The following is a 23,407-nucleotide window of genomic DNA, read 5'->3' on the forward strand; positions in this document are numbered from 1 at the left end:
GCGAAATGAAGACGTGGGATTTGATAGGGCTGCTAGCAAAGGTGAAGAGGACATATACCCTGAGGGTGCACTGCATGCAGATGAACGCCAAACGGTACCGACCAGGCAGGGGAGAGTACTACAGCGACTCGGGTATCTATGGGAGGCCAAGCATGCATGATGAGCGTGGAAGGAGGAAGGGGTACTATGTTCGGAAGCCAAGGCAGGACTATGATAAGCAGCAACACAACTATCCGTACTCGCAACGGGAACATGAAAGTAGGAAGAGGGGCCCAAAACTGATCTGGAGGGTGAAGGATGACAATAACAGTCATGGTGCTGATGACGGTTTCATTCACAATACGAGACGGAAGCTGTCGTTTGTGTTTGACCACATCAAGGAACAAAAGAAGTCAATGGCGGACCTTGTTAACCAGGGCCGCCAGGAGCAATGAACATCTTAGCCTGAAACTATTGAGGACTCGGGTTGGACTCGACAGTGGGCGAATTACGAGACTTGGTTAGGTCCTACAACCCAGCCGTGGTGTCCTTATGTGAAATGAAGAAAAAGGCGAGAGCGATGGACATGCTTAAATGGAGTTTGGGTTTTAGAAATGGGGTGGCTGTGGATTGTAATGGAAGGAGTGGGGGCTTGGCCCTTTGGCGGAGAAACCATATTCAGGTCACAGTGAGACCGTGGAGTCAATATTTCATTGATGCTGAGATTGTGTGTGAGGGGAAGACCTCTATGATCATTGGATTCTATGGGGAGCCAAATATGGAAAGAAGAAAGAAATCTTGGGAGGCAATCCGATATCTGCGAGGACAAGATGATCTCCCTTGGATTTGTGTGGGCGATTATAATGAGGCGTTATTCCAGATCGGCCAGATGGGAGGTAATCAGAGGTGTTTCTCTCTTATGGGGGACTTCATAGACTGCTTGGCCGACTGCGGCCTAGCAGACCTGGGTTTCTATGGATACCCATATACCTGGAATAATAAGAGAGAGGGTGTTGATAATATCCAGGTCAGGCTAGATAAAGCCACATGCAATGACAAGTTTTTGCAGATGTATCCGGAGGCGACCGTGCATCACATTATGACAGAGGAGTCAGACCATCAGGCAATACTGGTGAGGGCAATGGAGACGGCTCCATCTGCTCCCCAGGGCGGTGTCCAACCTTTCCGCTATGAAGAAGCATGGACGAGGCATGCGAATTATGAGCAAATGGTCAGGGAAGCATGGGAAGCGGCGGACGCTAGAGGGCGGGACCTTGAGGACATATGGAACAAGCTGGGACACGTCACGGGCAGCATGCAACGCTGGAGCCGTGAGGTGTTTGGATCCATCAGACACAAAATTGCATCGCTCAAGGTCCAGTTAGTGGATGCAAAAACCAGGGCCCTTTCGACTGGTTACCACCAAGAGGTGCCGGATATTGAGGATCAGCTACGGGAGATGTTTGAGCGGGAGGAAATATTGTACTAGCAACGTTCGAAAGTGGATTGGTTGATGGAGAGCGACCAAAACACAAAATATTTTCAAAATCGAGCGTCGCATAGGAAGCGAAAGAATACGGTAAAGGCTCTTATTAGGGAGGATGGCACAAAATGTACAGTCAATGAGGACATGAGGGAGATGGCAGCGGGTTTCTATGAGCAGTTATTCACTTATGAAGGTTCGACTGGAGTTGAGGCTTTGCTGCAGAATACTGGGACACTGGTGACGACAGAAATGAATGGGAGACTGAGGGCACATATCACAGATGATGAGATTCGGGCGGCATTATTCCATATGGGCCCGACCAAATTGTCGGGACCAGATGGACTGTCGGTGCTCTTCTATCAACGACACTGGCCGTTGGTACGAGAAGATGTATGTACGGCGGTCAAGGCGTTTCTGAATGGTGTGGCGACTCCGGAGACTTTTAACGACACTGTCATAGTGATGATCCCTAAGGTGAACGCACCGGAGCTACTAACTCGGTTTAGGCCTATATAAGTCTGTGTAATGTGTTGTATAAGTTAGCTACAAAGGTCCTCGAAAACAGATTGAAGGTCATTCTACCAATTCTTATTTCAGAGGAGCAGAGTGTGTTCGTTCCCGGCCGCCTCATTATGAACAATGTTTTGGTAGCATATGAATGTGTTCATGCCATCCGGACTAGAAAGAGGAAGAAGTGTTTGTGTGCGGTGAAGCTGGATATGATGAAGGCTTATGATAGGGTGGATTGGTTTTTCTTGGACAGGATGATGTCTCAGTTTGGCTTTGATCTAGAATGGATAGCCATGATTATGTGGCGTGTCACGTCAGCTCGTTTCTTTGTCAAGCTAAATGGGGGTTGCTCCAGGCACTTCACACCCTCACGTGGATTAAGATAGGGCGATCCGCTGTCACCGTACTTGTTCCTCTTTTATGTAGAGGGGTTCTCGGCCCTGTTGCGGAGAGCACATGAGGACAAGAGCCTCAAGGGTGTTTCTTTTGGGGGCACTGGCCCTCACGCCACACATTTGTTCTTTGCAGACGATAACATTGTCTTCTTAGAAGGCTCAACCGAGAGTATGGCTACTCTTAAGGAGATCTTGATGAGGTATGAGGAGGCCTTTGGTCAACGAGTGAATCTGCAAAAGTCCTCTATTTTCTTTGCCAAGGGGTGCAATGATGATATAAAAATGAGTTGAAATAGGCGGTGGGCATTGAGTGAGCGGTACCTTGGTCTGCCAACACTGGTTGGTCGATCAAAAGATGCTACTTTTAAGTATGTCACAGAAAGCTCCAAGGTCAAGGTGACAGGAAGGAAGGGACATGGTCTGTCCAAGGCCGCCAGAGAAGTTCTTGTCAAATCGGGATTACAATCGACACCGACTTTTACCATGAGTTGCTTTCACCTCACAAAGAAGATATGCCGGAACCTGGCATCCATCTCTTCAAAATTCTGGTGGGGGGCAATGAACGATGAAAGGAAGGTGCATTGGATTTCTTGGGAGAAGATGTGCGCTTCAAAGAAGGAGGAGGGGCTTGGTTTTAGAAATTCGGAGGGGTTCAACCTAGCGCTATTAGCTAAGCAAGCATGGAGGATCCTCACTAATCCCTCCTCTTTTTGCTCCAGGGTGTTGAAAGCAAGATACTTCAAAGATGATACAATCTTGAGCGCCACCTGCCCTTCCAATTCGTCATACACTTACAGAAGCATTCTGCATGGGAGGGACCTTCTTAGCAAGGGGCTGGTGTGGAGGGTGGGTGATGGTTCCAGGATCAAGATACATCATGATAACTGGATTCCCCGGCAAGGCAGTTTGAGACCACAGGGTCAACTATACGTACAAGGATCGTCAAAGGTTGCTAATCTCCTAAACCATAATGGAACGGGCTGGGACCCAAATAAGCTTGCTGCTATGTTCTCAGAATCCGATGTTCATGACATTATGCAAATAGCAGTGGGCGGGCTGGGAACGGAAGACTACCCTGCTTGGAATTACACAAAGAATGACGTCTTCAATGTCAAATCAGCATATCATCTATGGATGTCAACGAGGAAGGCGAGGACAGGCCAACAGGAGTCTTCAAATTCGGTCCAAAACAATAAGGGATATATGGCGTTGTGGGATAAGAGTGCCCCGCCGAAGGCGAAGATCCATATGTGGCGTATCATTAGAAATGGACTGACCGTGGGATCGGAACTTCACCGGAGACAGATCAAACCAGGTGTTTTTTGTGTTGCATGCGGCAGGGAAGAAACCATACTTCATCATCCTTGGGCATGCCAGCATTCAGCCCAGTTCTGGCAGCTATTGTGCTCGGAAAAAGGTATCGCGGTGGCAGCCCCGCCGTGTCAGATTGATACCCAGGGTGCACTGGCTCGTTGGCTACTTGGTTGGTTCTTCGGAGCGTCCGAGAAAGAGAAGGGAGCAATGATCCAAGCCACATATGGTCTCTGGTTAGCAAGAAATGAGACGAGGGAGGGGAAGAGAATTGACCCGTCACATGTGATAATGGAGGCCGTGCATTCCCATATGCTTGAGCTGACCAACTCACACCTGCCAAAAGTGAGCTTGCATGAGCCCAAGGAAAATCAGAGATGGGTTGCACCGGAGGAGGGTTGGGTTAAGATTAACTCCGACGGAGCGGTGTCAAAAGTGGGCGACAAGGCAGGAGGTGGGGCAGTGATACGGGATCACAATGGGGCATTTTTGGCCGGTGTATGTCATGTTTTTCCACACACTGTGGACCCGGAAGCAGCAGAAATCCTTGCATGTAAGAGAGCTCTGCACGTAGTTGATGAAATTGGTGCGCCAAATATCCATCTAGAGTTGGATAGCTTGAAGGTGGTCCAGATGATCCAGCAAGAGGGCAGAAACTTCTCGGCAATAGGCCCCTGGATTCATGATATAAAGCAGATGTTGGAGATGAAGCAAGGAGTCAAGGTGTCATGGGTACGACGAACCGCTAATGTCATCGCGCATAAATTGGCTAGAGTAGGAGCAGGTGATGAATTATGTAAGGTTTGTTTGGGGGTTCCCCAGACTGTATCTTGGATATAATCTCGGATGACATTCCGAGCTTTCGTGGAGTTTTAAATAAAGCGGCGACATTAACCCCAAAAAAGCTCATTTACATGGGGCGCTGAGGCGAGGCACTCTTCCAAAAAAAAAAAAAAAACTCGCTACAGGCGACAAATGGCGCAGGTTTGGGAGGGTCCGTGAGATTTCGATCAAACGGACCCGATCATCAAGCTCAAAAAAGAATAATAATAAACGGACCTGATCTTCTTCAGGACAAATTATACCTTTGCTCTAACCTGTACCTGATCCGAGTTCAGCTCCCCTGCTTCATCCCCTATTCCATGGCGACGCCGCCGCCGCTCCTCCGACTCCACCCTCACCGCATCCTCCCTCGCCTCCGCCGCTTCACCTCTGGCCGCCTCCTTCTCTGCCTCCACCCCAAATCCCTCTACGCCACTGCCTCCACATCACAAGCCGCACCAACCCCGCCTCCCCAACCTCCTCCCCACGGCCCCTCGCTCCGCCGCGGTCGCCCAACGACAGGCCATCCTCCCGAAGCGCTCCTCTCCTTCTCGCGCACATTCGACCTCGCGGCCCTCCGCGTTCCCGCCGCCGCCTGCGCGTCCCTCGAGCGCCGCCTGCGCGGACACTTGCTCAACTGGCCCCGGGTCCGCAACATCGCCCGTCTCCCCAACGACGACGGCGACGGCCTCATATCTCCCCCCACGTCACCCGGGTCCTCCTCCGCCCTCCCGCCGACCGCGGTGGCGCGCCGCGAGAAGCTGGCCCGCGAGTTCAATGCCCGCGGCTTCGTGGAGTTCCCCATCCTCGCTAAGATGTCACGGCCCACCGGGCGGACGCGAAGGGAGACGAAGGGGAGAGCAGCCGGCGGCAAGGAGACCAAGTACGAGAAAGACAAGGTCTATGTCGTGGAGGTGCTGGAGCAGGGAGGGGAGGACGACGAAGACGAATGGAAGGGGTTAGTCGGGGAGAAAGGGTTCGGGAAGGGCGCGTGGCGAGGGGAGCCCACCCGGCTGCTGCTGCTGGATGAGGGTCACGCCAAGAGGAGAGTTGATGAGCTCCCCGAGGCCGTCAAGGTGATGATTTCTGGTGCCTTCCTTAATAGTAGCTGCTCAATGTAGAAACATAGCTTAGCGAAGTTCCTTATTGAATGTTATTGTGGAGATTGAACAATGGTTGAATGAAGACTGGGGCAATGTGCGCTGGTGCTTCAGTCAGCACATTGTGCCACCTTACATTATTCAACTGCAGATATGTTACTGGTTTTAGTTACCGCTTTTGCAGGTTGTGTTAGAACACGAAGCCAACCAGGGTGGACCTTTTGCCTATGAGCTTGTGCAATGTCAGCTAACCCTGTTCTATGATTACTGGCCAATGAATGAGGTACCATAACATTTGTTTACGTCAGATCTGTGCTTCTATATTTTTTTCTTTGGGAAGTCAGGAATATATTTGTTCCCTTCAAGCAATTGAGAAAAATTATCGTTACAATCTAAATTTTCCCCCCATACAAAAACTTGAGCATGATTTGTGTTGAGGGTTTAAACTCCTGAAACTGGCTTCATGTTGCGTCTTATTTCCAACAGAATTCACAAGTACATTGAAGCTGATACATACAAACTTGCTCCAGCATCAAACAAAGATAGTTATACATTTTGTTTCTTTGGGCAGTGTTACCTAGGCATGGCAAGACTACTTTGCTTCTGTAAGAAACATTAAGATTCACAAGGAACTGACAGTTTTCTAGGATCCACAGTTTACTAATGAAGGAAAAAAATTGTCATTGTAAAGCTCTTTTCATTCTATTTTGTAAATGTTTTTCTTCTTCGAGCTGTTACTTAATAGGAAAACTGATACCCTCCGTCCGGAATTACTTGTCATCAAAATAGATGAAAATAGATGTATCTAGAACTAAAATACATCTAGATACATTCATTTCAATGACAAGTATTTTCAGACGGAGGGAGTACATCAGTAACGCGCACACGGGCCCCAAGGCTGCGCGCAAGTCACCCAAGCTAGCAGAGCCGACATCCTACAACACCACGTCGGTTGAGCTGCTGCTCTGGCTTCTGAAACATTGCGGTTTCGGAAGCCGCTGCCCTGGTTTCCTCCCATCGCATCCACCATCCCCACCGGCAAACTGATAATGGGAGGAGACCTGAGGCCCTTCCAACCACGGGGAGGCTGTCGCCTGCTTCTTTAGAACCAGAGCTTGGATCTTCACCCAGGGAGCTAAGATCCCATCAGAAGGAGCGAGATCATAGCTCTGCAATGATGCCTCCAAGGAGGGGAACAACACCTAAGGCGCTGTCATCGCTAGGGCCGACTAAGGTCAGAGCTATGCTTTCACACCAAGTTCGGATACATTTGCTAAAATAGCCGCACCAGCCTGGCCCGTACAACTTACAATGAGCCATCGGCACCATCGACCACAACGTCAATCCCAGGAAGCAACCACCATGGCACCTCATGCCCCAATGTACCACCGCCATGCCCTCGAAGGCGCGTGCTGCCACACCTCCATCTGGATCTGTAGGTCTCTGCGGTCGCTACATATAAGCAGTCGGCATCATCTGTGGACCACAGCGATGCACTGACCTAGGGCTGTTGCTCTGGCTTACAACGCACCCTCAACAATCATTCCTCGCTGGCCCCAGCCCACAACACCACACCGGCGCTACCGAGCCTAGGATCTGGGTCACCAGCACGCCCACACAGTTCTGCGCTCCCGTCGCGCGCCCACAACAGCCACCGCTGCAAGCCGAGCCTGCCCACGCGCGGCTGCAGAGCCTCCGCCGCCGCACGCTAACCATGCCGCTAGTCTAACTCCGTCGTTTCTCCACTGAGCTCAATAGAACGACGTGGCGTCTCCTCTGTGAGCTCTGCTGCCCACAAGCACGCAGCGCGTCGCTGCAACAAGCTGACCAAGCCCCGCTGCCACTGTAGCTGCATGGGTTTTGCCTGGGGGCGTCTTCGCCAGCGGCGATGGGAAGGAGCAGGTCGAGGGGGGTGGGGGTGGCAGCTGTGGGGATTGGTTCGCGGCCCGAGTCCCCTAGGTTAGAGCAACACAGGGGCCGGGTGTCATGAGAGTATTCCCCAGGTTAAAGGAAAATATCAACTGGACACTGATGGAAATTTAGCATAATAGCCTTTTTTATTAATTCTAGTATATTGGCTATTTTTTAAGGTTTGTGGGTGTTCTAGAACCCTAACTTGTGGAACCTGAATTGTTGGGCTTCTATTTTGTATTTGTATCTGATGCTTGTGCTGTCCAGGTAACACTGCCTTTGCAAATTCAGGATTCAGGAAAAACATCAACCTGTTCAGGTAGATTTAACTGTCATTGCACTGGGTCAGTTTCTAGTTGTGGTAATGTTCAGTTCTTGGTTCAGAGATGTGTTCACAGAAAATGCAATCAATATATCTTTTTGCGTCATCGTATTGGCAAGAAAAAATATATGGTCAGATAGTTGCCACTTGCCACCTATAAAGTGTTGTCTGACTAATATTTCTCTACTGATATGGCAAGTCTGTGGCATTTGTTTTCTGTCCAGAAGCTAATGCACCATGACAGAAATATCTATAAATTCAGATATTCATGTGAATGTTCTGGAAATACGAGACTAAAACTATCATGTTCTCTCATCATTATTTGTCCATTCCATGATCTATGTGATCCACATGAAGAATTTGCATTATTTTCTCCCTTGTTCTGCACCTTGTATATTGTTTAAATAATTTGATTTCAGTTTATCTTGTGTAGGTCTTGGAGGCATTACTTCCTGAAGGGATAATCATTCCTGCAGGCTTTGAGACAGTAGGACATATTGCCCACTTGAACTTGAGGGATGAACACTTACCTTATAAGACACTTATAGCTCAGGTAATTTCTGAGTACATAATGGTATGTTGTTTCTTAACCATATTTTGGATCTTCTTTTTAATTCGAACACAACTTGATTCGACATGCAGGTCGTTCTAGACAAAAACAAGCCAAAGATCCAAACTGTTGTCAATAAGATTGATGCTATTCAAAATGATTACAGAACTATGCAACTTGAAATCTTAGCTGGCCACGATTCCCTTGTTACAACAGTTATTGAGAGTGGCCTTCGTTTTCAAGTTGATCTTGCAACAGTGTATGTTCTTATCCATACCTCTTTTGTTTGTTCTGGCCACATTTCGATTTTTTTGTCATTCTTAAATCACAATAAAGTTAGTGAATTGTTAGCATAAAAAGATGCAAGTTCACTAATGTGAAGCCTTCGTTTTCTATGACGTGTTGCTGTTAATAGAGAGTCATTGAGTGGCCTTCGTTTTCAAGTTGATCTTTTTACAGTGTATGTTCTTATCCGTACCTGTTCTGTTTGTTCTGTCCACATTTCGGAATTTATGTCATTCTTAAATCTTAAATCACAATAGCATTAGTTTCATTGTTAGCATAAAAGGATACAAGTTCATTTGCAATTAATGCGAAGCTTTCAGTTTTTATGATGTGTTACTGTGCCATAGTTTAGTGGCTAACAAGCTACTTTTTTCTAGTCACGCTTGTTAAAAAACCCTAATTTTCCTATTTTATTCATAAGCTATTAGGAAGTCAAGCCTTTGTCAAATTCATCCTAATCTAGATAACCTTGGGAAAAGTATTAAAACCATCCGGTTGATTTTCTGGAAAAATCAACTGCGTCAAGCAATCGCCACGCGTCACTTTGGGCGCAGGAATCGCTCAACCTCCGCCTTAAATCATGCAGCACAGCACGTCCACTCGTTTTTCTTCCCCCACGCGCATTGACTGCTTCCTTTTGGATCTCGCCGGCATTTCTCCACCCTCAACTCTGGCACTCCGTCCAAGTCCCGCCGCGCGCCCCTCCACCACCACTCCCTCGCCCAAGCCGACGTGCGCTGCATGGACCACACGAGACCACCGTTACTAGCAACCACGCTGCAATGCTTTGAGTGGAGGAACACCATTGTTGCGAGCACGGCAACTCTGCTGCTAGCCGACGGCCGGCGGTGCTGACGAGGGGGTGATCGACGAATGTGAGATGTCACGGCGGACGCTGCTGCAAACAAGGGGGTCATGCGACCAAGGGCTCACCTGGTTTCGCAGCATCCCCGGTGCTGCAAGGAGTCGTCGGTGCTACCATGGAGCATCCCAGGCTGCCGTTTACTATGATGGGGCATCGTCGGACTGCTCGAGCATCACCGGTGCTATGATGGAGCATTGGCGGGCCGTTGAAACATCACCGGTCTGTTGCAATGGAGCTTTGCGGAGGGTCACTCGTGCTGCTATGGAGCGTTGTGGGGCCGCCGGAGCATCACCGGTGATGTGATGGAGCATCATCGGGGCTGCCGAAACATCGTCGTTGCTGCAATGAAGCTTTGCGGAGCATTACCGGTGCTACGATGAGCATCGTCGGGGCCACCGGAACACCATCGTTGCTGCAATGGAGCTTTGTGGAGCATTACCAATGCTGTTATGGACCGTCGTCGGGTTGTCGGAGCATCACCGGTGCTACAATGGAGCTTTGCGGAGCATCACCCATGCCGCTATGGAGCGTCGTCGGTCTGCCGGAGCATCACCGGTGATGCGAGGGAGCATCATCGGGGCCGCCGAAACATCGTCGTTGTTGCAATGAAGCTTTGCGGAGCATCACCGGTGCAGTTATGGAGCGTCCTCGGGTCATCGGTGCGTCACCGGTGCTACAATAAGCATCGTCGGGGTCATCGGAACATCGCCGTTGCTGCAATGGAGCTTTGTGGAGCGTCACCAGTGCTACGATGAACACCGTCGGGGCCGCCGGAACATCGCCGTTGCTTCGATGGAGCATCGCCGGGCCGCCGGAGTATCATCGGTGCTGCAATGGTACATTGCCGGTGCCTCCAGCGGGTGGTCGCAACAGCATCATTGCTGCCACCATTGAGCTCGTTGGCGCTGCAGCCATGGCTGGTGCGTGACAAGCTTGCCGGTGTTTCGCTGTGAGCTGACCAGCTACATGGCTCGTGCAACCTAAGGACGCCACTATGCAAGCATAGCCGGTGGCTGAAGACGCTACATGGAGACATGGGCATGTTTTGGTTTTGTACAAGTGATGGCGTGATCCGGTCGTGGTCCCGGAGGATCAAGTGGCTGAAATCAGGTTATACGGATGCAAATCAACGGCTGGCGAGCCGGCTGATCTTTTCCAAAAATCAGCCGGCTTACGCCTAGCAGCGGCCATAACCTTGGGTATGCCTAGCGTCTAAAACTGTAAATAGGTCAATTGAAAATGTAGTCATTCTCATGTCCATCATGAGGATTTACTGCTTCTGTTAAAGAACATGACACTATTTTTCCTAGGGTATAAATATAAAAGTGATGCTCAAGTTACATGTTGGAGAACATTCCAATGTCCAGTATGTTGTTTTCTGAACGGAAGGAGTAGCATGCAGATAGGCATGAAATGATTTACTAAAGCATGGTGCAAAATCAGGCAAGTTCTAATGCCTCAGGAGCAAAAACAATAATGGTTCTTTTTTCCACACTTCGCCAAAACGAAAGGATTAGACTCAATTAATATGTCTGGCTTCCTAGGCTTGATTTGGTCAGTACCAGACTACCATGCATTGCTGGACCGAACTGGGCTGTTAAACAAACAAAAGTTATCTAGAGCTTCATAAATTGCAACAGTAGTAAAAGATGCTTTGGTGGGTCAGTAATTTTCACATTCCCATATTGCCTGGTTAAAGATCCTTAATTCATCAAGCGTGATACAGGCAAATAGTAGCTTATAAAAGTTTTTTCCGTATGAAAGAAGCATCTTACTTTTAGATTGTAGTCATTGGAGCAAAATTGCCTTCAATATTATTGAGGAAAACTGGAAGACGGTGTCTGGTTCAAAGTATACTTGTTTCTGAAGTGTGAATTCCATTTGCTTGGGCCTTGGAGAGTGGAGAACTGGAGACCGCAGCACTGAACACACAATACTCTATGCTGTTGACACAATGTCTGAACCTGAAAACCTGTTACTATAATCTTGTGTCTTGTTCGTGTCTAATTTCTAAAATTAAGTAGTCCCTCCAATCCAAATTACTTGTCGCTGAAATAGATGTATCTAGATGTATTTCAGTGCTAGATACATCCCTTTGAGCGACAAGTAATATGGATCGGAGGGAGTATGTTTTTATCTTCCTTAAGTAGTAGCGCTGATTAAGTGTTAAAGTTTTTGTTTGTTTACCAATTTTATAATGTTTTTCTTTCCAATATTAATGACTTATGATGGCTGGTACAGCTATTGGAATTCTAGGTTATCAACAGAAAGGCAGAGGCTTGTCAACAATATCTTTCAAAATTCTGATGTTGTATGTAAGTTCCAGCTCTGCTTGTTTTGAGTATATATAGTTTTGGTGAATATTGGTGTTAATTTACTGAACTTAGTTTTCGTAGTCCCACAATATAACATGATGGAACTCCGCTCAGGCTACATTGCCCATATTGGCCCTAATTCATGCATCATTAAGTTGTAGAACAATTGTTAATAAACTATACAACTTAATGTTGCTAATGTCATGTTGAAACTGACCATTTCGCTAGACTGAGCTTTTCGCTTAACCTTGCTTCCCCTTGCACAACTAACTATTTGATGTTTTATCCTCATGCAGGTGATGTATTCTCTGGTGTTGGGCCAATAGCAATTTCAGCTGCAAAAAAAGTCAAATATGTTTATGCAAATGACCTAAACCCAGCTGCAGTTGAGTACCTTGAGCAAAACATTGTTCTTAACAAACTTGAGAGAAAAATTGAGGTAATTCCCAATTTTACTTCAAAATATGTTAGGGTAGCACCAGTGCATTTATTTTGTTTGTCTAGATCTATGTCGGAGATGTAGGCCGCTTATTAGCATTAGTTATGCTAGTCGTTATAGTTAGCTGCAGTATTTATTTGGATAAAATTGCATTCCCTCCGTCCGAAAATACTTGTCATCAAAATGGACAAAAAGAGATGTATCTCGAACTAAAATACGTCTAGATACATCCCCTTTTATCCATGTTGATGACAAGTATTTCCGGACGGAGGGAGTATTATCTATTACTCCCTCCGTCCCAAAATTCTTGTCTTAGATTTGTCTAAATACGGATGAATCAAGTCATGTTTTAGTATTAGATACATCCGTATCTAGACTAATCTAAGACAAGAATTTTGGGACGGAGGGAGTAGATTATATACTATTGAGTTCTATCAGGGCTAATATAACTATCTATTTGGTAGTTGGCCTACCTTTCAGAATTAAGCAATAAAATAGATCAATCTGGTTTCTCCCAAGGCTCTTTCTCGTAGTCCATGATCTCCTCCTTTCAAGCCAAGCAGGCCATCTTCTGTATGGTACCTACCATGCAGTTGATAAATATTGTTCCTAGCTTTAGTTATACGTCCCATAGAAGAATTGAAGATGCTGTCCAAGGGGATAAGATCAGAATCCATATATAAAGGAGGACGTATACTCCATTATCAATGAAGCGATGAATGAATCTAAGTTATTTTCAGTCTTCTTTCTTAGCATAATTAGCATTAGTATTCTGGTATGGACGAGAGTATATGCCAGGTATAATTCAATGTTTAGTATATTTTGCGTCTTCATGAGTTTGAGGTGAAAATTGCTCGTAATCTTCTGTTAACCAGGTATTTAACATGGATGCCAGAAGGTTTGTTAATGCGATGTACTCAAGCCAACATGTGCATCCAGTCACACAAGTAGTAATGAATTTGCCCAAGGACGCTGCAGAATTTTTAGGTGAGCGTACTTTCCTGAGAGTTACCTATTTTCTTTTTAATGGTATAAGCCGGATTGGCTTTACTATTAATAATTTCCTGGGTGAAACCTCCTTCAACATGCTGTATGGGATTTTGGAAATTATACTGCAAATGATCATATGCACTGAGTTAACCTATGCCTCCTCCGTTGCTCGCTCTTTCTCATCACCTTAGGTATTTATGTTTTATTAAGATGTACGAGAAAAACAAAAGTGCGCTTGTTTGGACTGTTTGGAGTTGCTCTAGTCAGCAAGCCACAGCTCTGGCACATGAGCGGCTTTCTGCGTAGCCAGCTTGACCTAAGGAAAATTAACATGTGAAATGAAGAACACACTGCTCTAGATTGAACTTCTATAGTTGAGGAAACATGTTGTAAACACAATTTTGTAGAAATCTATCCGAGTAGAAGCATAAATACTTTTGTTTGTGATGTGACAAAGAAACTCAGCCCTTGCTCTGGTGGTCCTAGTATTGGATTCGACTTCCTTCCTCGGAGACCTAAAGTTCATGGCCTAGTTGCTGTCGGCGGGGTCAAAGACGGGGTTCCCTCAGGTCCTTCCTGGGGAAGCCACCATGGTGCCACCGTACTTGAGGTCTGGCCCAACGGACTCTAAAGGGGTGCTCGGGGGATCCGCCGTCAGGCGTTCTCCCCTCGAGGAGCAAGGACCACCCGTCATGTCCAATCATCCTCGAGGACAAAGGGAGGACATTGTTGAAGAAGGCCACGCTATGGTAGGTGCAACGTCAGGATGCGTGTCGGAGTGGGCAAGTGTATGCATGTGTCTTGACCTTTGTGAGGAGACGATTGATGGGAGGTCTCGAAGGGCAGGTGAGCCTATAGTGGCGCACATCATGGTATGACCTCCTTTTTGGCCGTCTGGACTCCGAGTCGCCAGGGCCCTCCAAGTATAAAAGGGGCAGATGCCATTTGTAGCAGGTTGTAATAGGCTAGCTGAAATTCTACCAGATCAATATACACCAAGAACACAAGGGCAGGAGTAGGGTGTTACACCTCGCCGGTGGCCCGAACCTGAGTAAATTGCCTTGACGTGTTGTGCGCAGTGAGGGAGTGTTTTAACCCCTGACCAGACAATCTAAGAGTTGCATCGTAGCTCCGATATCGACGATCACCCGTCGATATCTGGCGCGCCAGGTCAGGGGTTAAGGCTCCAATCTTCTCCAGCAAACATGCCAGCTTGAGAACCACGCGTGCAGCGATGGCGACACCCAGCGCCGACAACCCGGTGGGGCATCTCTAAGGGTGGAGCAACATCGTGGCGCGTGTGGAACTCGCATGCGGGGTGCGCCCCCCGCTCATGGTGACTGTCGTCGCCTTGGCGCGACGGCTCACGAGTACAATACGGCGGTGGCACTTCAAAGCTCGTTGGTATAGGCCTCGGGGGCTCCCTTGACTCTTGTGTCCCCGCAAGGGACCCTGCGCGTCTCAGGGACGACCGTGACACCAGGCATGGCAGCTTCGACTCTTAAGGACAAAGAGCCTGGTCCCGAATTAAGGGTCGCTTCGGGCAGAACTACCATGTGTGCACCCATATGTTTCTCCTTCGATTATGCATTGCATTAGTTTTGGGGTCTTCAGCTATCGGCAGATCGTTGTCTATGGCCAGCTGTAGGCCCTAGTCTCACCAAAAGGCTCGCCATGATCAAGCTGGCATGAGAAATGCATGGCCTTTCCCCATAACACGGCGATAAGGTGACTGTGCTTGGGGTTGACCTTGGGCACCATTGCGCTCTCTCGGGCAGTGTCGCGACGTGTTAAAGGAACCTGGTGTTCTCTATGATAGTTTGACCGGTCAGCCCGAGTGATGGCCGACCTCACAGCGGCATAATAGCCGCCACCGTTAGGGCACTTTCTGCATGTGCAGGAACACATGAGAAGATGCAGAAGGCGACCTAGGCTGAGCCGCGATAACATCGGGGCCTGATCCGAAAGCAGAAACCTCACAGGACAAAATCTTGCGGGTTTTTCCCTCGCCCAAGTGTGCTTGTTTGATGTCATTCCGCTCACTGTCGTACGCTACCTGTCAGAAAGGGCGCCCTTGGACAAGCGCGTCCGGGGGCGCAACACCCCTGAGAAGCGATGCTCTCCTCGTTTTTGCTTTCAAGTCTGGCTCAGGCATCTCGCGGCAGGCACACGTGCTCGGGGCCCTAAGAGATGTGGGGGAAAAAGTGACATAAGATACCGCAAAGGATGGATGTCAATGGTTGTTTCTAATAACAGCCGAACCTCCACGTTCATTACAGATAAAAGAGAATGCACACTAACCACGAAGTAGCGAACAGTCACATGATAAGTTTTTTTTATTACACAAGCTCTCTGGCCCCAGAAGCAAGAAGAAAGAGTGAGGGAGGCGGTGCCACTAGCGCACTCAGGAGCGCCCCTGGGCACTATCGTCAGCCTTGACAGTGGCTCCACCGACCCCGCAGATTCACGACGACAGAAGCGGCGGGCAACCTCCGTGGCGACGGCCCGGACAGCTTCACGATCACGAGTTGCTGCCTCGTGAACCGGCCCTAGGTGCGTTGGCTCCACCATAAATCTGGAGTCGCGATCGTGGTAACTGGCTAGCACGTGCTCAACCATCGTGGCGGCTAGGCCGTGACACTCCTTGTCCGTCACCTGTCGGATGGTTGTGAAGAAGGCACGAAGACCAGTGGCCAATCTCTCAAGACCGTCCGCGATCCCCACAACGCCCTCCATTGTTGTGCGTATGACAATGAGCTCGAACTCAGCGCCCATGATGTCAGCATCCAGGCGGCTAAAGGAGAGGCGCGGAGGCTTCCTCTGTTGCTTTCTCCTGAGTCGCGTCGTCTAGGGGCATCGCCACTGGCCCAGGGGTCCTGCTTCCTTCATGGTGCGTCGAGAGTGAAGGGGTCTGTTCGGGTCGATTGGCCTCTGCAAGTGGTACCTCTGGCCCCAAGGACGCCTCGATTTTCACTGCCGGCTCCAAGGCCTCCCCACGGGCCCTCTCTACATCGCTGTCCTCGGCCCCTGGGTGTTCGGGCTCCATGTCGGGCGCGCAAACATGCTGTCAGGACTAGGAAGTCTGAGATCCCGGTAGGCAAGGGGACCTCCGGGCACTCTTGTGTCTGCGTCAGGCGCGGGGGTGTTCGGGGGCTCAGGGGTTGCGACGGTCGCGGATGTGGCTTCCCCGGGCAAAAGAGCCCTCATCCTCTTGGCCGGCCTGGGTGATTTGATGAATGTTAGCTCTCCGAGTAAGTTCCAAGTCACAGAAAAGAGAAAGGATCGGAAAGCTCCTGCGACTAGGCAATGAACCCGTTGAGAAGCGTTGCCGCTCTGACCATCGTCACCCTCTTGGTCGGCCTGGGTGGTTTGACGAATGTCAGCTCCCCGACGTAAGTTCCAAGTCACAGAAAAGAGAAAGGATCGGAAAGCTCCTGCGACCAGGCAATGAACCCGTCGAGAAGCGTTGCCGCTCTGACCATCGTCCCCCTCCAGACCCTCGGTTGGCGTGGGCGGCGACGGGGAGGGAGCTGTCGTCGGAACTTGTTGTCGTGGTTTCTTCGGGTGGCCCGAGCGAGCGGCAGAGTCATGCTGGCCCTGACCCTACACTGTTGGCCCCGTCGCTGGCGGGTCACGAGGAAGATTTTGGTCTGTTGGTGCTCGTATTCCCCGAGTGTCGAGGAAGTCCACGGCGAATCACGGTGCTGGTGGGATCCTCGCAAAGGGGCAGAACACTGGCCAGAAGGGTGGCGCTCTTGTGCGAGTTGAGCAACAAGGTGAGCAACTGCCTTGGCACAGTGGTAAAGCTGCTGCCTTGTGATCATGAGGTTACGAGTTCAAGTCCTGGAAACAACCTCTTACGGAAATGTAGGGAAAGGCTGCGTACAATAGACCCAAAGTGGTCGGTCCCTTCCCCGGACCATGCGCAAGCGGGAGCTACATGCACCGGGCTGCCCAAGGTCTTGGGCCCTAGTGGGGAATGTGACCGATATCCTCGATTCTGGTATACTACCACGCGGGGCAGTTACTGTCCTGCAGCAGCATCAAATGGCGGTTCAGGAAATCCGCCACCACCATCTCACCATGCACCCGCACCTTTTGAAGTCCATGATCCGCGTCGTGATTGGGCCTAGTCACTCGTCGTCCGAGGACAAGCTCCCCCAGGTGCTCCTTGCAACCAGGGATGGCTCAGCAAGTGAAAGCGCCAGGCGAGGTTGCGGGGGGGGGGGGGGGCTTGATGTAGCACCATTCCTCAACCAAGGTCTCCTCCCATTTGCTCTGGAGTGTCTGATCGATGTATTGGGCGCGGGGCTTGTTTCGAGGCGGAAATAGCAGCAACCAATGACGCTCTCCCTGCTTGACATGCGGAGAGTGAAGTAGTGGCAAAAGAGCGCCACGAAGGGCATGACCCTGACGAACATCTCGCACAGATGGGCAAAGGCGGACAAGATCATGACGGAATTGGACATAATTGGGGGTGAGGTGAAGAGTAGATGTTGTAGCTCTCCAGGATGGCAATGAAGAAGAAAAAGAGGGGAGAAGGCCGGCCACAATATGGCCCATGAATATCATGGTCTCGTTGGCGTCCGAATGGGGCGGGAGAGTCGTTGGGAGAACCCCCGTTGCTTGAGGGCGGCCGGTAGGAACAATCATTAGCCGCATCCCATCTCGCGCTTCCTAATTCGGGAAGCGAGATTTGGGGAGGAGAGCGTCCCCAAACCGCGGCGAAGGTGGTAGAGAGGGGGAAACATTGCCGGCGGACGACGGCGAGGCACCGACAGCCTTGCCTTCGCCGCTTTGGAGGAAGGTTTTGCAGGGGCCATGACCTTAGCAGGGGGAGATGAAGGTCATAGGCGCGTTTGGATGTGCTGGTTTGGGCTAAAGTTTGGAACAAATGGATGACCCACGAGATTGGAGCGCCCGATTATATGCAACAGAGGGGGGGGGGGGGTGTTCTCGTAGTAAAAGTCCCTCCCCCATTACTGCTTCCACGATCTCTTTTCGTGGAGGTGGATGGCGGTTCAACGGTGCGTGCCCAAGGATCGAGGAGACGCCTCGTTTGGGGTAGCACCCACCGTTGGTGTGAATTGGCTGGCGCCGGCATCGGCTTCCCCCTTATGGTGGGCCCACCCACCCCTTCACAACAACCGCTGTCTATGCAATCATGCCCGGGTGGTGGGGCTGGGGGCTATTGTTGGCGGGGTTCCCTTGGGTCCTTCCCAGGGAAGCCACCATGGTGCCACCGTACCCGAGGTCCAGCTAAACGGACTCCGAAGGGATGCTCGAGAGATCCGTCATCGGGCGTTCTCCCCTCCTCGGGGAGCAAGGACCACCCGTGAAATCCAATCATCCCCGAGGACAAAGGGAGGACATGACTGAAGAAGACCATGCCGTGGCAGGTGCGACGTCAGGATGCGTGTCGGAGTGGGCTAGTGTATGGATGTGTCCTGACCTTGGTGAGGAGACAATTGATGGGAGGAGGGCAGGTGAACCTACAGTGGCGGATGTCATGGTATGGCCTCCTTTTTGGCCATCCGGACTCCGGGTCGCTGGAGCCGTCCAAGTATAAATGGGCAGAGGCCATTTGTAGTAGGCAGGTTGTTTCACCTTGCGGTGGCCCGAACCTGGGTAAATTGCCTTGCCGTGTTGCGTGGAATGAGTGGAGTATTTCAACCCTGGCCAAACAATCTAGGAGTTGCATCGTAGTTCCGATAACGATCACCCGTCGACGGTTACTATGCCGATATAAACAACAACAGGGTGAGAGGTAGATAAATGGTTGTTTAACTTCTGAAATGTCTGTGTCCTAAAAAAGCGGAGAGTTATGTGTGGTTGTTGGTTCTCTGAACATTTCTTAGGGATGACTTGTACTAGCACCCAATGATAGATGACTGAAAATATCTGTTGAATTTCACCATCTGAAACATTTAGTGTGTTACTGGTGGCTAGGACCAAATGAGCCAGTTCCCGTGGGACAAGACAATAACAGGTTCATTTCATGCAAATACATATATATTGTTTAACAGGGATTGAAACACATTCTCTCCTGTCTTGTCTCTCTCCCCTCGTTTTCCTCCACCCAGTTCCAGTTGCCTCTTCTCTTCTTCTCTGCCAGCGTGTCTGGCTGGAGTAGGAGGGGAGAGGAGCTCGGCATTCCAGACCCCTGTGTTAATCCGCTTAGTTTGCTTCCTAAACGGCAGCTTTCCGGTGCTGATTGTGGATTGGAGGCGGCTCTGCGCACTGGTCATGGTTATTCTCGGCGTCGCCATTCCTCAGATTCGGCTCTGCCATAGTTCGCCTGGTATCCCTTCAATAACCTCATCTGCTCTGCTGGATTCAATTCTTCTTCCTTCCTCTTGGCTTGCTGATGGGGATCGGCTTGGGTCTGTGCCAGCAGCCTGTGGTCATCCTCTCTCCCCGTTTTTGTGTCCAATAAACCCCCTTGTTTCTGTTCTTGCTTCTGTACCTGGTTGTCTGATCTTGAAATCCCCATCTTTTCCCCCGACGACTTGCTTTCTTTGCTTCTAATTTGATTTCCAAGAGTTTAGTGCGGATTGATTTCAGGCCTCGGCACGTTTGCTCTATTTAATCCATGCCTTTGGCTCCAGCTCTTGCCTCAGAAGGTTTCATCCTTATCTTCTGCATTGATGAGAAGTTGATCTGTGTTTCTCTGTTGAGAAATCCTAATCCGAGTCAGCGGACACTGGTGACCTGTGCTTGTACTTCTCTGTCATCTGTGGCGACATTGACTCGTTTGGATACTCAAAGCTTTAATCTGCGGCAAGTTCTCTGTTCCTCGCTTAAGCTTCTGTCTGGTTTTGGAAGGTTTGTTCGGGAGAGAAGCATACTCTTCTATTCAGATCCACAACCCCTTTCCTCTTTTCCCTGGCAATGCTTCTTATGCTTTCTCTTTGCGCTGGAGATGCCCTTCCTCTCCTTCGGGCTGGAAGTTCATGCCTAGTGCAGGTGCTTTTTCGATCTGCTGTTAGCTGTGGCTGTCTGAGCCCTTCTACCCTTCTCTTTCCAGTGGACGCGTTGGCATCGGAAGGTCCAAGAGTATCATCCTGCATTTTGAGCGTCTCGGGTGCTCTTTTAGCCCTTTCGATCGCTAGGGCATGGTGTTCAACAAATTCATTGGCAACAATGTATATCCCTTTCCCTCCTTGCTTGGAGACATTCTGCCCGCCATCCTCCTCGTTTTGCCGGCAGTGACCAGGTCTGAAGCACGTAATCTTTGTTTCGCCAGTGGCTGCCAAGATATTGTTGCTGATCAATTTTCCTCGGTCGGCGGCCACGGGTTGCTTTTGGGCATATAGGCTGGTAAGTGGCTGCCAGCGGCGAGGCTTGGCGACGAGGAGCCTGTGTGGATGCGTGGAAGACAGGGAGTGTCGCGGTGGCAGTTGGCAGGGGCAGAGCCACGTTGGAGCCAACCTGGACTGTGGCCTGCCCAGCCCAGGAGCAAACACTGCCCAACTAGTCTCCCCTTCTAGCCTGGCCCAAGTATTTTTGTGGGCTCTTCTTCAACCTGGCCGCCCAACCAGTTGACTGTAGCTCCACTGGCAGTTGGAGATATGTTTCTTGAGGCATGGCGTTCAATGCATATAGTCACAGTTTATGAGGGGCATACATGTAATTTCCTTTTTGCATGTTGCTCACTTTGTAATTCCGGATGTAACTCTGGAGTCTTTGTGCTCAATGTAATCACAGTTGACGTTTGCCAAAAGAAAAATGTTTAATGCATCATTGTCCGGATAACAACAATTACATTCTTCGATATGAATTATACTTTAATTATTTGGCGCACAAGCTAATATCAACTGTTTTCTAGGATTTTAAATCCAAAGTTGTAAGTAGGGTCTCTTTTATTTGAAGGATTTCCAAAGGATTGTGGGAGGATTCCCAAACATCATTCGAGTCATGTACTCCCTCTATCCCATATACTCCCTCCGTCCCAAATTACTCGTCGCTGAAATGGATGTATCTAGAACTAAAATACATCTAGATACATCCATACGTGCGACAAGTAATTCGGAACGGAGGGAGTATAAGATGTTATTGGTTGTAGTAACATATATTATGGGTTAGTATTCAAAATGGCATGGTGTTGCCTCAATCCTGTGTTTCGGTAATCCTGTGAATCATAGAGGCCGGCCTCTTTGGTTCATAGGATTGTATAGGAATTGCAGAGGATCATTCATGAGAATTTTTACCTCTGATGCTTGTTTGGCTTGTAGGATTATGAACTGCAGGGATTTTCCTATTGTCTACTTTGTATGCAATTTTGAAGGAATATTTCCATTGGCGCAACCTCATGGAAGATTTGCTTTGTTCCTATGACATGAAAGTTCCTGTGTGTGTTTTTTTGCGACGACACCAAACAATTTTGATGACCCATATGTGTTTCAATTCATGTAGGATTTCAACATGCATGACATCTGAATCTTACACTTTCCTTGTTCCCGTGTTTTAAGAATCCTGTAAACCAAAGGTGCAAATTTGGAACTCGCCGGATCTATTTTTTCCAGAGCTGTCCATTATCATGTTATTGCTACTAGCACCGTACCATTTCTTTTGGTAAAGGGATTTAATTAACTAGATGTACCTTCATCCAATTTACACCGAATATGTTTGACGAGCCTATTCCAAATTAGCTGTCCTGGGACAAGGCATTCCAAGTCCATATATCCATATAAATCAGGGACAGCAGACGCATAAATCCTTGTTTTAGAACACTGGCAATATGGCTTTTGAAGTCGAAGAAAGAAGAGGCATTGATGGAAATACTCTCACAAGGAAATAATTACCTGCCTCTTATTATTATTTTCGCAGGCCAATATGTTTCCAAAAACATGTACTTAGTTCATTCTAATCAATATATGTTCTTGAAAAATTGGATGAAAATGTTCTTATGATTTTGCTCTTGTTTTTGTAGATGTGTTCAGAGGAATCTTAAGAAACAGACAAACAGGACACATCGCCATGCCAAAGATCCATGTGTATGGATTCTCCAAAGCCGAGGATCCTGAATATGACTTTCATGAGGTAATACAATGTTTAGCTCAAACAGTATTCAGTTCTACTGGAATTGATTATTTCTTTATCTGTGTTACCAAATCAACACATATGCCCCAAATTGCAGAGGATAAATGTAGCATTGTGTGACAGTGTGACGGGCGTCGAAATGCACAGGGTACGGCTTGTTGCCCCTGGGAAATGGATGCTCTGTGCGTCTTTTACCCTTCCAGAATCTGTGGCATCCGCAAAGGCGAATTACATTACCTGCTAAATATTTGTAATCAGATGGTTTACTAGACTAGACTTATAGCAGACGAAAGAGAAGTTGTGTGCTCGGGCTCTAGTGAGCCTGTTTTTTCAAAAGAATGAAAATCACATTTTAAAGTTTCAAAAAGTCTGATTTTTTTTCTAAATATGCATATGATTATATACCACATATGTGTAAAATTTCATGATGAAACATAAGGTGTAAATTTACACAGCCGCAAACCTTTCCCTTATCCCTGGTCGCTTGGTATTGTCGGCCACTCCTATATGAGTGACCCCAGCCTGCGTCATATAGTTGAAGCTTAGCTGAAGACTCCTCCAGATGGGCTGGCCCATGTAACGGCTATTCGGTTTCGGTTTGTTTCTTCACTTCTTTCTTCTCCTTTTCTCTTTTCAGATCTTGAGTTATTTTTTAGTATTTTCATTTTGTAAAGGTTTTGCAATGTATGATGAACTTTTTTTTACCAATATACTGTGAACAGCTTTCCAAATATACGTTGAACATATTTAGTATACAGTGAAGTTTTCTTACAGACTTAACATTTTTTAATATTCAATTAATATTTTTGTTATATACTCCCTCCGTTCCTAAATACTTGTCTTTTTAGAGATTTCAACAAGTGACTACATACGGCGCAAAATGAGTGAATCTACACTTTAAAATATGTCTACATACATCCGTATGTTGAGTCCATTTGAAATGCCTAGAAAGACAAGTATTTGGGAACGGAGGGAGTACATTGAACATTTTTTAATATATGATGAACATTTTTTCATACACATTTTTTTAATATTATAAAGCATATTGAACAATTTCCTATTTTTAATTTTAAATATGTTTAAAA

General features: G+C 48.4%; 1 protein-coding gene across 1 annotated transcript; it reads left to right on the plus strand.

The window, feature by feature from the left end:
• Positions 1-4,757: 4,757 nt before the first annotated feature.
• LOC123069304 (tRNA (guanine(37)-N1)-methyltransferase 1) lies at positions 4,758-23,093 on the plus strand. Its single transcript, XM_044492122.1, has 9 exons — positions 4,758-5,579; positions 5,788-5,886; positions 8,270-8,389; positions 8,479-8,645; positions 11,778-11,851; positions 12,148-12,290; positions 13,166-13,277; positions 22,213-22,322; positions 22,420-23,093. The coding sequence occupies exons 1-9, from the start codon at positions 4,824-4,826 to the stop codon at positions 22,564-22,566; spliced, it is 1,728 nt and encodes a 575-aa protein (XP_044348057.1). The 5' UTR covers positions 4,758-4,823; the 3' UTR covers positions 22,567-23,093.
• The last annotated feature ends 314 nt before the right edge of the window (positions 23,094-23,407 follow it).

This window comes from Triticum aestivum, chromosome 3B (genome assembly GCF_018294505.1).
Source record: "Triticum aestivum cultivar Chinese Spring chromosome 3B, IWGSC CS RefSeq v2.1, whole genome shotgun sequence".
In the NCBI taxonomy this organism is placed as follows: Eukaryota; Viridiplantae; Streptophyta; class Magnoliopsida; order Poales; family Poaceae; genus Triticum; species Triticum aestivum.